We start from the raw sequence: 16,773 nt of genomic DNA on the forward strand, positions 1-16,773 counted from the left end.
GAAGCGTCACGGCAATGCGCCGTCGTTCGTTGGTCGATCGCGAAAAGCCGCGCGTCGCCGTTATAAATAACTTTTATGGCATTGCCGTTTTCTCTCCTTTTCATCATCGTCCCGGGGTCCCCTGGGTCGCGCGTGTCCACTACACGTCGTCAGGACGACGACGATAGGAGTGCAATGCGACATAAAAAAATTTAAATGCACTCGAACGTAGCCAATGCGACGTCCGAGTCTCATTGGTCCAGGTGAAACATAACAATTTCTCGTTCTCGAATTTAATAATTTAATTATTAACGAAATTTAATAAATCTGAGATTTAAATTTAATAAATTTTAGATTTATTAAATTTTATTAGTAATTTAATTATTAAATTGGGAAGGAGAAATTGCAATGTTTCACTTGATCAATGAGACCGAGACGTCGCATGGACTATGGCTCGATTGTATTTCAATTTTATGTCGCATTGCACTTAAATTTACCGCTGAATGTATTAATATCGCCAATTTGCTGCAACAATGACATAACTCGGAAAACAACGTTTTCCAGAAAATAAGTTTGAATGTTTTGAATCATTAAAATTTTGTAATATTAATTGTAAAATGTGATTTTGATGTAATAGCTGATTGTAGAGGAACAAAAGTATCTAGCTATACATTATGGCTCCTCTATTCAGTCTATTGAATTCTCACCATTCTATTGCAACCAATTCAATGACAATTTTTTTAGTTATGTCGTTGTTGTAGCGAATGAGCGATATATTTTTATTTATCGATATTGTTACATTGATATTATAGACAATTGTTTCTCGACACACAAATCACATCGCTCTATGTGCGATTCTTTCTTTTAGTTTTCTAGAAAACGCGAAGAACAAGTTTCTACTCTTTAACAGATGGCAGAAAGAGAAAAAACACGGATACGAAAGAAACAGATGTTCCGGACCAAGATTGCAAGACACGATGCAACACGAGGCTTAATCCTTGGGATCAGTCCTCCTTATCTTAATCCAATTTTCTCCTGCTTCTCCTCTTCTCTAAGTACAATAACATTTCTCTAAGTGAAACCTCATTCAAATTTGCGATCGAAAGACGTAATTTTTTGGACAAGCTCAGAAAAAGAATAAAAAAATGCGCATTTTATGACATAAATATATATATATATATATAGTGTAAATATATATAGTATAAATATATATATATATATATATATATATGTAGTGTTTTAATTAATTGCAATCGACGAGAATCAAATGGCGAAGCAGCGAAGTTCCAACTCGGACTTCCACCCACGATAGTAGCCCGGAGTTAATTTTAAACGTCCGATTGATCCGAATCTAGGTACTCCGCGACCCACCCACCTCCCCCCTTCGCGCGCTAATTACGCCGCGCCGGTTTCTTTCGCGGCGCAAAGCTGGGGAAAGTCAACAGAGCGTCGTCGCGCGCGTCAACGGATCGAAAACGTTGGCTCGGCTCGGCGTCCGAAAGGAGAATGGATTCACACGACGGCGCCGACGTCGTGCATGGCGTGAGCACGGCACGACCGGCTATTGGTCAGTCGGTACTACGACGTTCCCGAGAGTTGCCTCCACGCGTGCCTTCCCGACCCCGCTTTTCTTACCGCCGCCGCCGCCGCCGCCGCCGCCGCCGCCGACGGCGACGAGTAGGGGTCCACGACGTAGGAAGCGCAGTGGCCACGAAACGCACCGGTTTGTAAAGACAAGGCGACGCGACGCGACGCGACGTGACGCGACGCGATGTCATTAACGATACCTATAAACGAGGCGTCTCTAAAGTCGTTTAATGCTATCCTTTTCTCCCAACTACAGATTCTTTACGTAACTGAACACAGCTGAAAAATATTTTAATAAAACAAAACTGAATTCTCTCGATCATTTGATTTTCGACGCGTTCGCGATTCTCTTTATCTCGCGAAATCTCCATCGAGTTACGTATTTCCAGCCGTTCCTGAAAAGGATAACTTCCGATAAAATCAGGCACTTTCTCCTTTTGAAATTCCGATTTAATCGCGACGCAACCGGGGAACGCTGGTCGCGATACTTCCCGTGCAATTAACCATTACAATTAAACAATAGTCGAGAGTCCTCGTTCCACTACCGCGAACGCTTTCGCGCGTCTATACTCGCGGCAATCGGGGAATGTGGGAACATATGTTGGGTGTTCCGCGGTGTATGCGCAGTTCCGGATAGCACCGCAGGCTACCAGATGCACCTCGCGCCGGATGGCGTACGCGTAAACAACGGACGGAGATTTAAATAAACCAACTATCGAGCCGCGCCGCATTCTCCACGAAAAGCGCGAGGAAAGATATTGCATTACTTACCAGCCCGCGCGCTTCCCCGACATTGCACGCGCGCAACGTGCAACGTGCAACGCGCGTGAAACGCGCGGCGGCGGCTTATCAATTTCCACGTGACGCTGAAGAGCGCCGTGACGCGATGCAATCGGTCCTCAATGTCACATCGTTCAATGGCGCGTCGCCGTGGCATCGTATCTCCATTGAATTCTATTCGACCGGCCTGACCGGTTCAATAAAGTTTAAAGTTACGTCACGGTGACAGAGCGCCGCGAAGACAATCCGTTACTCCCGATTACGCAATCGTTGCTTTCCCCCGGTTTGGAGAGCGAAAGGTCTCGCAAAAGAAATAATAAAGACGATGCCTTTCAGTGCCCAGAAATACCGTCCGATGTTGCAAGAATTGCACGTTCGGAAATGACCAGGATTCAATAAATAAACCGGTAAATGTGCGCTCTAAGGCCTCCAAGATTTTTGGGAGTTCTACGGAACGCGAGAAGATTCATTCAAGAGAATTCTCGATTGCCTTGATTTCGTCCGCAAAGATGATTTCAATCAAAATTGCGAATTTAATTTAATTTTTCACCTTGAGTAACTTCGTAACAATTAATCACAAATTAAATCCGCGTTTTTCGATTCGATCCACATTTACCGAAAGTATCTACCGAGATTTACATGCGTTTCTTATCATTCCGTATGCAAGTTTGACGAAATACCTATAATACGAGGGCGGTTTCTCACAATGCCGATCGATGTCGGATATACTTTAATCATTCAATTTCATGCCGCAAATTCCGCATCCATCACATCCGTTCCGTTCATATCCGTTGCATTCCACGCTATACGAATATACGCCACAACGGAACGGAATCGCCACCGCAACTCTCTGGCGTATAAAGCGGAGCTGCATTACATCTGTGCTATATTAAAACGGTATACATTTGCGCGTCGGCGTTTTGATTCGCTGTCAAATATCGCGTGCGATAAACGCACGGCCGAACGTAGGAAAAAATGTAGGGCGTCAACCCTTAAATGGGTTTATTAATGCGTTGTTCGATAAAATATTGTATTTTGTCGCCGCGTTGCGCGATGTAGTTCAATAAATAGGATTAGCTATAAATACATATAGATATACATATATGTCACTAGCGTATACAATACAGAATATCTCGACCGCGTTCGCAACGCATTAACACGATCGCGCGAATACGTTCACTCGAAATGCGCGCAACAACCGGTTTGCGAGCCGATACCAGAAGAAGAGTAAAAGCGGGATACGCGTCGATCGGCTTACAAGATCGCGTGGTCGCCGTTGCGTGCAACGCGGGTATTCTTACGGATCGATTTACCGTTTTTCATCTCGGCTATTGTCGCAGAGGCACGGGACACGACTCTTGACAACTGATGTAATCCCTTTGGCCCACATAACAATAAATTAGATTGTCTTAGGGCCGATATCACAGTCTCCGATTAACGTGATTCTCTGATTAAACTCACTCTCCATCTCTTTCTAACTGTCCCCCTAGAAAGAGACGAAGAGTGAGTTTAATCGGAGAATCACGTTAATCGGAGACTGTGATATCGGCCCTTAATCTTCGTAATTCGAAAGGCTATATATCTTTTCCGGGATTTGTTCAATGTAAGATTTATTTGCTTGGAACCTTCATATCTTATCCGAAAAGAATGAGTGAGTGATTTATTATTAACTAGTCAATCCGAAAGTAGGTACATTACAAAAATCGCCAACGTAATGATGAAAGTTGGAAAACGACGAGGTAGTGTAATAAAAGTGCAACGTTTTCCTGATGATGATATATCGTGCCGTAATTAATGTAAAAAAAAAAAGTGAGAGGCAGTGTAATCAATTTAAATATTCCCAGTTATGCAAAGAGAAAGAGAGAGAGAGAGAGAGAGAGAGAGAGAGAGAGAGGGAGGGAGAATCTTAGAAAAAAGCCACACCTCCAATGTTACACATAAACAATTTTCATCTAGGCATAAACATGTTTGTAGAACGATTCTCGCTAATAGACACGTCATTTCTAAAAATGTTTGTAAATACGCAATTCTAATAATTGCTCGTAAACAAACAATTCCTATCTCTACGAATGTATGGTCTTTGTGCAGAAACAAAAGCACGTTACAAAGGAAAATGCGCCGATAAAATATTTTCTTAGAAATGTCATTTTTATATTTAACTTTAGTGCGCAGCGATAAGCAGAGATCGTCAAGTAAATTTGTGTAATTCGTGTGGAGAAATGGGGAAAAAATACAATGAGAAAACGTTAGAGAGCGGGAGATAGGCAACACGCGCGCGTGTCAGCGGCAGCGTCTTTTTCACGCGATACAAAGACGGCGCGGCGAGGGCGAGTGACTCATGGAAGAAAAACCTTACACGATCCACTTGTTATCGCTGTTACTCATACACCGCGATACAGTCAATCCTCGTCACTATTTTCGTCCGCGTCGCGTAGCATAATAAAGACACCGCGCGTCCAACTTTATCGAACAATTTACTGAATTCCAGCCGATCTCGACCTCGCGTGGCTTTGTGCGAGTCACCCGCGAAGATGTTACGTATTGTCTCGAGGGTCTTAATCCCGATAACGACGTCTATTTGTGCTCCGCGCGGAGATAAAAGGTGGGCAAACAGAAGAGACGTCGCAACTACCGACGAACGATTATCGATCACACTTTTACGATTCAGGAACGTATTCCCGTTGCAAAAGCTATCGCGGATACGATGGTATTTGTATCTTCCACCGTTTTCAAATAAATGTTTTGTTTTATGTCTTTTCGGTTTTACATGGACCGATAAAAAGCCGAGCGAATGGACGTAACAAATGTTCTTTGCATGACAAAAACTAACTTGTGAACGTGATCGTTTAAAAACGTGTTTATTCCATTTTATTCTTTTGCATAGAAAAAACACAAATGGAGCTGCAAGAAAGAAATAGATTTATGAGGACATCAGATTTATGGAGAAACTACATTCAAGCGACATAAAGGATAATTAAAGATTAATACGTTTGGAGAACCTCTTCAAGTATTTACAAACAAATCGTCGTGCAATCTCAAGCAGAGTTATCAAGATTGCCAGACACAAAGACGTCCTTCGACTTGTCTAATAGAATTATGGCCGATCATGTCAAGATTGTAAAAAATTACTGTCCTGGAAATTTCTGCTAAGAAAAATTCTACTGCAATTTCGACGATAAATTGAAGAGATTCGACTTTAAGGATTGAATTTATCAACTTAGAAAAATGGGTCGGCTACATTGAATTCTTGAAAAATTGTCTCTCTAATCTATTCGTCCTTTTTTTTTCCCCATAATCATCCGCGACATTTTCTGCGCGGATATGACAATCTCCGCGGAAAACAATATCGCGGCTTAAGTCGTAATAAAATTTTATCGCGCAACTTTCTGATATCTCTTGAGAAATCGAGAGCGCGGGAAAAAAAGTATCTCAATAATTATCTATTGTTGCGGCGGAGATGCGCAAATATCATCGAAACTCTCGCCAACTTGGCGCGTGAATAGTTAACGTCGTATTTGCATGTAAATTGTCTTATTGTTAGTCGCACCTCATCCGCGCAATTTAAACGTTTATACACAACATGAGGATGTTATAACACACGATATTCCTTCGACCTGACTTTTTTGCCTATGTCCACACGAACACTTCATTTCACACATAGGTTACAAGAATCGCTTTAAGCATAAGTGTCATCGCATGACTAATTAATTTATCTCGATATTACTTTAACTCGCTAAAGCTCTTTGCGAGTATAAATATGACGGATATATAATTCCAGAAATCTAGCTTGAAATTTAAAATGGATATAAAATGGATATAAAAATTTTAAGTAATAATTCGAGATAAAATTTCGAAGAATTGAATATCGCGCAAAAATATCTCGGCTAAATGTGCACGCGTGAGATCCTCTGATTTATTGTTAGACGCTGCGTGCTTTGTCGAACAAGGCGATCCCGACTTAGAACCGTATTGCGCAATATCGAAGATCATCGTTCCGGGCGAAGGAGCGGACAAGAGCCGTGCCGCAACGTGATTTCGTTCGTCCCTAAGTAACTGGGACACGGGCGAAAGGAGGAATGAGATTGCAACGGCGATTGCTAGGCTTTGTGCCGACCCGGTAACACGTGGTAATTCGCGGTGGCTCACGGCTACGAGGGGCACGGCGCTAATGGAGTCAGTGATCCGAAGACCTTGTACGCGCGCGAGAAAACGGTCCGTTCGATAAAAACCAGTTGCGCATCGCTCCTATAGGTGAAATACGGTATCGACATCCCGCGCATGTTCGGTGGGGAGGTTCGGGTCAATCGATATTATTCCCGTACCATCTTTATTTTCTCCAACGCTATACCTTCGATGAAAATTGTTTGCATATATTGTCAAGATCAGAGTACTTCAAATTTCCTCCCTAATTCGCGTCATTTGCGAAGTAATTTCGCACACAATCTGCATCGCTTCGAAAATAATATTTCTTTTTAGAAATAATTATCAACTTAAACGGTTGACACGTTCATTCATTTAAATCGATAATGGATGAAAGAGAGAAATTCACTAGTTCAGAGTCTATCTTTTTTACTCCACATTGGAAGGAAAAAGATAAACTCTGAACTAGTGCAGCCAGTTCAGCGATAGAAAACAGACCCCATATATGTAATATGTAGGGTTTCAAATCAAAGCCGAGAAATGTATAATAAATCATACCGCGAGGTACTCCAAGCCCGACTATAATCTACAAACTGGACTTCGTCAACTTTGCGCGATAGTTGAAGCTTCGTCCTTGTTTCAAGTACTTATAACGTCCGAGTTTGTTTACTTCATTGAACGCGTTGGAATAAAGTGTATCGAGTAAAAGAATGATACATAACGCAACGCGAGATGGACGTTTTACAAGAGAAAATCCGATCGTGATATGGACGATTCGATCGATCTCGTGGCACTTCCGATAGTTACGAGCACATAACACGCGATATAATAGAGATGAGCGTAGCTACGCATACACAGATGAACCCGCGCACGTGCTTTCCTATTGCTTTCCTATAGCCAAGCCGGGATCGCATAAAGAATACGCGGTGAAGAATCGATTGCATGAAACTGACCTTGTTGCAGCCATAATTTATATAGACCCCTTTGAGCTCATCTTCGGTCGAGAGTTCCGTGTTCGGGCTGTTCGGCGGGCTCTTCGGGCTGCAAATTCAAGGAAACGACATGTTACGATCCATAAACGCAGTTTGTAGGTCAGGCGAGCGGTGACGTTTCGTCGCGAAATCCACCGATTGTTGCGTATACGCTTATTTATTCAACCGACGTTATACTCAATACACTTATCTTTCGCTAGGATTTACTCGATCTAAAGCTACGACGATTCTATACGCGTGCTCCTTTTATAGTTAGTTCGAAACGTTGAGTAATTAAAATATATTCGGTAAAACAATTACCTACCTATTTTTTAATACTTCGAATGACATAACAGGAATTGATCGCTACATTAAGTAAATGCGTTAAAGTGAAAGTAAAATGTCCCACTTCGGTATTAACCCGAATTACACAGTTAATTAATTAATCTCAAAATTTATATATATATAAAAAAAACCCGATAAAAAATATATTGCATTATTTTCATCATATTATTTCTCTGGAGTGCAAAATGGGCACTTAATTTTCTCCATACGCTTTCGTTTTGATTGACTTGTGCAAGAATCGCTGAGACGTGTCGTCAAGTCGCTTATCGCCGATTCGTTTCGTTCGCGCGATAAGGCGACGCCGATAACGCGTCGTATTGGAAGTTCGCGACCTCCCGCGTATTATGCGTGATCCATCGGTGGGTGCGTCGCAAACCCCCGATGGCCCCGATCGAACCGACGGACGCTCGCAGTCGCAATGCGGTCGGCCGCTGCGGTCATCCTTGCGCTTGGCATCGCTGTCACGAGGAAGAAGAGCGACGCAATCGCTAATATCGCTATCGTAATCACATCGATGCATCCCAGTGAAGAGCCGCGAGTCGCGATAAGCGCATTTAGTATATCAAGTGCACCGTGCACACGTGTTACGCGTTATCGGCTCTCTTCTACTTTAATTTTTCTTTTTTTTCTCAGATAAAACGCGCGGTGTTTAACTTTGCGATCACGCAGATACGGTGATTAATATCTTGCTCTCTTTCGTATTTTCGATGATGATTTTCGATGACATATCTTATGCAATCTGGCGTACTTTATTGTCACGTAATGTCGTGTAATGTCACCGATTGATTAAATTTAATACGGATGGCCTGGGCGGAATTGAACTCCCGATAAATGTTTGTTTACCTGCCTGGGACTACGTGTATATATAATCCGCACTCAATTTTAACAAATTGCTAAAAAAACATTGATAAAAAATTCATGATTATGCAAATTTTGTTGTTCGTCTGGCGGTGAAGTTCGGCGCGTGTTAGACAAACACGAGAGTTAAAGAAATATGATATCGTATCTTGATATAATGCAAATTGTATATAAAATATTTAAAATTCGAAGTACAGGTTCCAGTGGAAATCCGCACGAATATAGAAAACGGGCTAACTAAGAACCAGGCGCGGTAAATAATGCACAAAAGTTTTATTTTTATTTTTATTTTACATATCTTCCAACCTTGACTGCGCGCCGATTAAATTTGTCAGACTTGAAACACAGACTTGAAAATTAAATCGAATCGATTTAATTAGGTGTAGGGGGGGGGGGATTTTACTACTCCAACCGAAGCTGTGTTTCAAGTCTGACAAATTTAGTCGGCGCGCAGTCAAGGTTGGAAGATTGGAAGATATGTAAAATAGAAATAAAAATGAAACTTTTGCGCATTATTTACCGCGCCTGGTTCTTAGTTGGCCTGTTTTCTATATTCGTATAAAATATTTATCTGTATAATTTAAAAGCGAACGATAACCACCTGAAGAAATAATATATAAAAAACTTCTTGTAGTTTTTTATCCTTTTAAAATCAAAATTTATTAAATAAATACTTAATTAACTAAAAACTCTCGATATTAAAATTAATAAGTAACAAGGAAAAGTATGCTTTGAGAGTCAAACGCAATTAGTTGTGCGTGATCTAATGCTATATAGCATTTAATTAAAATTTATTAATCTATTCAATAAAACATGACTAATTTTTTGTTAGAGACGTCATTTAACGGACGTCAGTTTATTATGTGTTAAGTTAAAACGTTTACTATGGAGCCCTATTGGGGCCGTGTCGTTTGCTAAACCGCTTTAACGACTCGTGCTAACTTCCTTGTGTCCAAAATCTTTCGTCGCTCGCAAAGATACCGCCGGCGGGCGATACGCGGGGTACGCGAAGCAGTAAAGCGGATTAAAGCGATTTCGCCGTCATGTGCACGATGTATGTCGTCCGCGGAACAGTCGTCTCGAGGCTCGAATGGATATTCGTTGTTGCGCAGGTATTGTCAATAACAGGATCGCGACGACTTTCACGCTCGAGGTAATATTACACGCGCCCACACATGCACATACACATATAGATACAGATCGATTCGATGTCTCTCTCCGCTATGACGTGCCGGAATATCGCGCGGGTGTCCTACGCTGTAACATTCCTCGCGAATTTTCGACTAAAAATCAACTCTCTGCGTTAGAAAATTCGCGACGGATATTTTTTTAGCAAATCACAAACACCTTGTGCACAAGAGACTTCCTTTGTCAGCAAATCGTACAAAGGCGCGTGTTAAGGTTGTTCTCCTGCCAAGATATTTGCGCGTCTCTCAATGACGCTATTTTAGTCGTGTTAAGAACCACGTGTTAATTTGGCCGTCTGAACACCGAAAGTAAAAATATAGATATTTACTTGTAGCTCTTTGTTATTCGCGAGCGACACGCGGCGTGTTTCTATACATCATCGCGATACGATCGCGATTGAAAGTTGTTTTAATACACTATTTAAAGCCGATTCGAAAGTATAAGTATGTATCAAGCCGAATTAGTAGCAGTTATATGTATATCGATTAAATTCTTCTTTTGACTGTATAAAAAAAAGTCTGTCTCTTTAAAAAAGACGTATAAATAATGTTTTTAGATAAAAACGCAGATTTAAAAATGTCAAATCTTGTGTTAAAAGAAAAAAGAAGAAAGATATAAAAACGTACGTAACATAACATAATAATTATTATAATTAATAAACGAATAATTTCTCGTAAATAAGAATTAAAAAAAAACTGATTAATACGCATATATTGCACAATAATGTTTTATAATTCATTTATTTCGTACATGTTCCGGTTGAAACATTCCTTTCGCAGAGGCATTTTTTGATTACTTCCTGATCGCGCGTTCACAAAATTCAAAAAACGAGGAATTGGTTTCTTAAATATGATTTTGAATCTCCGTTCTAAAGTTATGTCTATAAATCGCGATTCGCCAATGCGCAATATCGCTTCGGTCATTCGCCTTTTTCAGCTTTTATCTACGCGACCTTAAGCCGTCCCGATGACGAAGCGGCCCGAAAAAAAAGTAGTTCTCCACGCGCACGGATCGTCACTCCTCGCCTCTGACTCACGACGTTTATTTTCCCACTACGAAGCCCTTCCCAAGAGGTAAAGGGAACGGAAGCGGACTTTTTCTCTCGTACTCGCGCGCAGGATAAGCGCGAGGGAGAAGCCGACACACTACGTGTCTGCGAGGACTCGAGTGGCTATAGGTATCAAGTTGAACGGCCGGCTTTGTGTTGGCCGAGCCTTCAAACTACCCCGAGAGTATATAAGACTCGGCTATATGTTGTTTCAAAGTGCCTTCGGAATCCCCGCTCGACTCGATCGCGCGCGTAGCCCCGCAGGAAAAAGTAAACTTCGATTATAGAATTATCCAGGTTCAACTACAACCGTCGCAATTCTCGAAAATCCTAATTCGGTTTCGCACAATCGGCGATCGATAAGATTCTTCCAAACTTCCGTAAAACACTGTCTTACTTCGAAATTGCTTGCTTCCTTATTTCTTAGAACACGGAGTTTCTGAAGTACGGAAAAGTGCGCGGTCCCCGCCGAGGCGTCGGGAACTAGTAGTTTGGAAAAGATAAAAGATCGGGAAAGTATAAAGTCTTACCTGTCCCTCGGGGTGTCCCGGCGCGAGGACGCGAGGGAATGCCTCGCGGACGAGTGTGTGGAATCCCTCTGTGCTTCCCTGAGAAGTCGCAGGTATTCACGTTCGCCGGTGACACTGAACGGCGTCGGCGTTGTCCGGGCCGCAAGCGGCGGCTCCGGCACCAGCTCCACCCAGGACTCTGCGCAATTAGAAAGAAAATCTGTTATTCTCGTGCCACGGGTCCGGTCATCCGGTACGGCCGCGATCCCCCCAGGCTTTTCCCGATAGTTTCATTTCCGGCAATTCACTTTTCAATGTTCCTCGGTGGTAACAAAGCATTTTCGCGCGCGAGGACAATTTTATTATCTCGCTAGAGAAATGAGAGAGAATGGATAACAATGGCCGACAGTAATTTTCCCGATTAATTTTCTCATCCATATTTTACTCGCGTCATCATTAGCGAATTCCTTTCATGCAGGAATAATAAAATCTGTTATTACGGTAAATATCAAGGGAGAGTTAACCCGTCATTTTTGTAATTCTTGAAAATACCTTTAATGGATTTGAAATCCATATCTCTTTAGCGAGAAATTTAATGGGACGCCATCACGTGTCGTAATTTTTTATTTTTAACTAGGTACCAGTTGAAATATTTAAGCTTTATTTCCGTCCTGTTAAACTTCATTTCCAATACCCCTAAAGTGCTTTTAAAATTTAACATGCACGCTGATGTTGATGTATTCGATGTATAAGGTACGAAGAGTGAATGTCGTTGAACGACATACGCGATGACACACTGTAACAACATCTTTAAAAATAGTCATATCGATCACGGTAACCCCACGAGGTCAAGTTGAAGGGAAATTTCATATTCTTCTCGTAAATAATGCAGCGTCAATTCTCATAGTATCAATTTTCATCGTACGTATCAACTTTTGCAAATAAAATTGTCAAAAATATAAAAAATTTCATATTTTAAAATAAATAAATATTGAAAACGATTATTACATCTGACAATAGGAAATCATTACATTTTTAAAAAACTACTTTCTTTGCAGACCATCAATATCATGTTCTTTGTGTGTCGTATTTCACGCAATTATTATATACACATTTTTTTATGTAAACGTTTATTATATACATATTTTTTTATGTAAACGTTCGTACCGTGATTCACACGCTTTTCATGCGCAGAGCTTCAACAGATATAAACGTGGTTGAGCGCAATGCAATGACAGTTTTTCAAGGGCGATCTCGCCTCTTTTACGTAAGTAAACGGGATATGCAAATAAGACATTTACACCGAAATGAGCCGAATCGTTTACTCCGAATCGTTTTGGCGGAACAATTTAATTCTATGTATTGCGCGTGCTATCAACATTCCATTTTAATTGGAATTATATTCGCATAAGTAAAAATCCGATTGTGCAATAGAGATAACAAGACATCTATATTTTAGTACAAGACTTCTTTCTTTTTCAAACTTCAAATCTTGCGGTCCTTGATTTCATTTCGCAACGAAACTGTATTAAAGTTATACTATCTGGAGTAAAAAAGAAAAAATTATTATTTTAACAAAACATATATGTACGACGCGTCAGAAAATAAACAAATACAATATGTTCATGAAAATATCAAGAGAGAAACAATATTTTATTTGTTTAAATGGTAAATAAATAAATTTCAGTAGCAGTTTCACGATTTTATTCATAATAATGTAAATAAAAAACTTCGCGCGATATCTCAAACAAATTAATTTTACATAATTATTTTCATGCACGCTGTTAACATAACGCATAACTCGTTAAGGACCGCGTGTGTGAAATGGCGCGATAAAATGTCTGCGCTTGCAAGCTCTGGTAAAATAATCACGTAACGAGAATGATCTCATCGCCGTGAAATCTCGGGTTCGTCTACCGTCGCTATGACTAGATTTGCTAACTGCATAACGGATGTGAATTTATATTCCATGCTCCAACGCGCGTCTCTATTTCCATAGTTACGAAACTACCGCGTTTTACCGATGTCGGGCGATGTGCATATTGCGTTTTTATTTTCCTTCGTTTTCAACTTGTAACAGTCTCCTTCGTAGAAGCGCTGAACAAACTGAACTTTCTATAAACAAGTTTAATTCTTCAAAACTTAATTATCACGGATATACGTTATCATTGACCAAACTTTATATATTCCGGAGTTTGAAGTTCCTAACTTTTCTCGGCGACACGTCGCGCACAAAAGGACTCCATTTTAAAGCGCTGCTTAAACTTCGAATTGCCCACGTTAACCCAAAGATCAAACCGAATGAAAAAATTAATCGTAATCGAGTCAATCACCAAGCATCATCCGAGAATCGACAGGACGAAAGGAAGATAAAAGCAGGTTCGCCGATTGGGACAATCGGTTTATCAATCACAATAGATCGTCGTGGTGTTCACGTGGGTCGTTGCGCGTCACGTCACGTGTAATGCACGTGCGACGTTATAGCATCGCGCGATGACCGCCACCGCCGTCGCTCTTCCGCTCTTCTAGCCGCGCAAATCATCCGGGCGATAAGGTTTACTTCGAGTTCGTTCACCTATCGTAATCCGTCGCGAGTCACGTTCGCATTTTCGCCCGATTTGACGCGTCGACATCGTAGCGTGAACAGTAAAAAAAAAAGACAAATATCTTCGGGACTCACGTTCTACGGAAAGAAGAAAAAACTGCGCTCTCGTAAATCCGAATCCGTATAGGATTGTTCCAAACGATTTCGTGTAAAAATAAACTGTAATGTAACGTCAAAGTATTGTGTATATTGGTTTTCTGTGCGCGGAATTAGTTCTCTCTCGTCGGCGACGTATAAATGTGTGGAAAGCGAAACAATAAACTCGTTATCGCGCACGAGCTTTCCGAAAAATCATGATTACACGCATTTGTCACGCGATCCTTGCCTCGGAACGAACTATCGACTATCCGGGCACACAGGTGATTAATGTTCCCGCAAGATTACGAATTGTGGAAGTTAATAGTTACCACGCGCGCGTCGCTCCGTAATTCATTCTGCGCATCGGTGTATTAAAGGATTAAAACCGTAAATCAAGTCTCCGAGATTTTTCCAAGGAGAATGCGGAAACGATATGACAATATGACATCGGAGCGACACGACACGCATTCCACCTGCTCGTCAGGATGGAGCGATTATCTGTCATTTTGCAATTACACCGATTACGAATATTTTCGTCCAAGTATTTTTAGAAAGAAAAAAAAACAATTTATCTGATAAAGAATTTCCGCCGATATCTTTCCGCTCGAGTATGCAAGAGCATCGTAAACAATACGACAGCTCGCAGGCAGGTTGAACACGACACACATCACGTCGATTCGTATTGTCAGCCGCTTGGGGAAGATGCGCGCACGATAACGTCATAAATACGGTGTCGGATCGAGCGAGGTCGTCGGAAAGTGGAAAAGTTGACTTGGTAAACGTTCGGCGCCGCTCGAGACGCAAATTCTTTAGACAGGCTTCGCTCGATGTTTACCGAATATGCTGAGCAATGCAAATATCTTAATTATTCTATTTAATTTCCCAGATGTGAATCTCTGATGAATATGAAGATGAGTCGCGACAAAAAACGAAAACATGAGAGATATTCTCGGTTATGCGATCAGCAAGGATTAATTTTTAGAACACGGAAATAAAAGATCTAATCGGTTTACAGATACACGTTAACGCGCTACGTGCTACGTGCGCGAGGAGAAACAATCGACACGCGGCGGGAACCTCTTGTTTCTCACATCGTGCCGACATTTTCTCGCGTGCGGTGCCGGCCCATAAAAATTCCGCGCGTTTAAATTTGCAGCTCGTAAACGCCGGCTCTCGCAGCCATTCTCGTTACGTCCGAATCCATCCGGATTCGCGGAGCCGCGTGGCGGAACGGTGTTTACCCGGCGCGGCGCGGGCGCACGTCGCCGCACAAAACTTGCGTAATTCGCTCGCATTATTCGCGAGTTGCGAGCTGGTGGCGGCCGTGCGCAAAATTCCGGCCTAATTACGGACGTATACGGTGCGTTCTCACCGCTCGACTTTGTATATGTTTTGGCCTGTGAACGTCGATGGACGCGAACGTCGAGGATCAAAGCACCGGAGTGCCTATTCAGAGACTCGGAGATTGCCATTACCTGATCAGCAGCGATCTCGTTAGAGTCAACGTGGACAGATTACGTCGTTTGGTAGCGCTGACAAATCGGAGCTTCTATCCGCGAGATAAATCGACCGCCAGACGCAAATCTAACGCGACGGTTAAGATGGCAAGCCGCGACAAAAGGCGCACGTGAAGCACTCCCGATTGCCGCGATCAGAAGGATTAATCTCGGAGTACGAAAAAAAGAGATCTTATTTCACTAATATAATTGTTAATACGATACCCGGTCGTTGACTTACTTATCGCTATTTCCTCATTGTTTCATATAGAAAGTTTTAAGCGTTGCGCTGATTATTAGTGTGCGTTAATAAGTTGTTGACTCATGTTACGTCTGCGTCTGGCTGCTTCAAGTCGACCTCGCGGTGCAACTTCTGTATTAAAAAGCACTACAGCTGATTTCTAAAGATATTCTGTTACTTCACGCTCGGTCTCTACTCACATTGTCCACCACAATTACCCGAGTAAATTAACTTACGATAACTGTCGCTTAACCTTCATTAACCCGACCTTGGACTCGGCGAGCTTGATATGTTACTTTCGATCGCGCTGTTTATTCCGAGGCGACTCAAGTGTGAAAGTAATGGATAACAATGCCTGATAAACATTTTTAACGTTTTTAACGTTTATCAGACATTGTTATCCATTATTTTCATACCATTATTTTCATACTTGAGTTTTTAACGTTTGTCAGGCATTGTTATCCATTATCGTGAACAGAATATAACTTTGTTATTAACCTTTAGAGAACGGGAAATCTATTTTTTATTTAGGCTCTACGGAGGTCGCTTATTTTTCGTAGTATATTTCAACACATATATGAACGTTAAAAATAAAAATCATAAAGTCACGAAAAAACCTGCCCGTCCTCCAAGGATTAACAGTGGTTGATAACAACAAATGTTATCAACCAGTTGTCAAATTAGCCTACCTAATTAAAGCGATAGCAGAAATTATGTTCATAAAAAACTTAATTTCCGTTTTCCGTATTTAAAAAATTACGATTTTTCATTTATTCTGTAACCAAGGTATGATTAAGAATTCGAAAAGGCTGTGAGTGCTGAAATGGCATCTTTCTGCCGGATAGAGAAAAAATAATATCGCACTGACCAGCCGTAAGTTATTGGTATGAACGAACACACGTGCCTCGTCAAGGCTGCACGTGTTGGCACTACATGAGTATCATGATA

At 41.4% G+C, this 16,773-nt stretch overlaps 2 protein-coding genes across 3 annotated transcripts in view; one reads left to right on the forward strand and one right to left on the reverse strand.

Annotated features, from left to right (window-relative positions):
- The window catches only part of Paip2 (polyA-binding protein interacting protein 2), a 75,123-nt gene that overhangs the window by 45,303 nt on the left and 13,047 nt on the right, over positions 1-16,773 (forward strand). The gene's annotated exons all lie outside the window — the stretch shown is intronic.
- Positions 1-16,773, reverse strand: part of Bnip3 (BCL2 interacting protein 3) — a 30,218-nt gene that overhangs the window by 5,766 nt on the left and 7,679 nt on the right. For both annotated transcript variants that reach the window (XM_071717142.1, XM_071717143.1), the window contains exons 2-3: positions 11,427-11,604; positions 7,440-7,527 (exon numbers count right to left, since the gene is read on the reverse strand). In XM_071717142.1, the coding sequence (XP_071573243.1) occupies positions 7,440-7,527; positions 11,427-11,604 (266 nt within the window). The remainder of the gene's footprint in view (positions 1-7,439; positions 7,528-11,426; positions 11,605-16,773) is intronic.

Source organism: Temnothorax nylanderi, unplaced genomic scaffold (assembly GCF_030848795.1).
Source record: "Temnothorax nylanderi isolate EJ_2023f unplaced genomic scaffold, tnyl_v1.0 TNYL_tig0203_pilon, whole genome shotgun sequence".
NCBI lineage: Eukaryota > Metazoa > Arthropoda > Insecta > Hymenoptera > Formicidae > Temnothorax > Temnothorax nylanderi.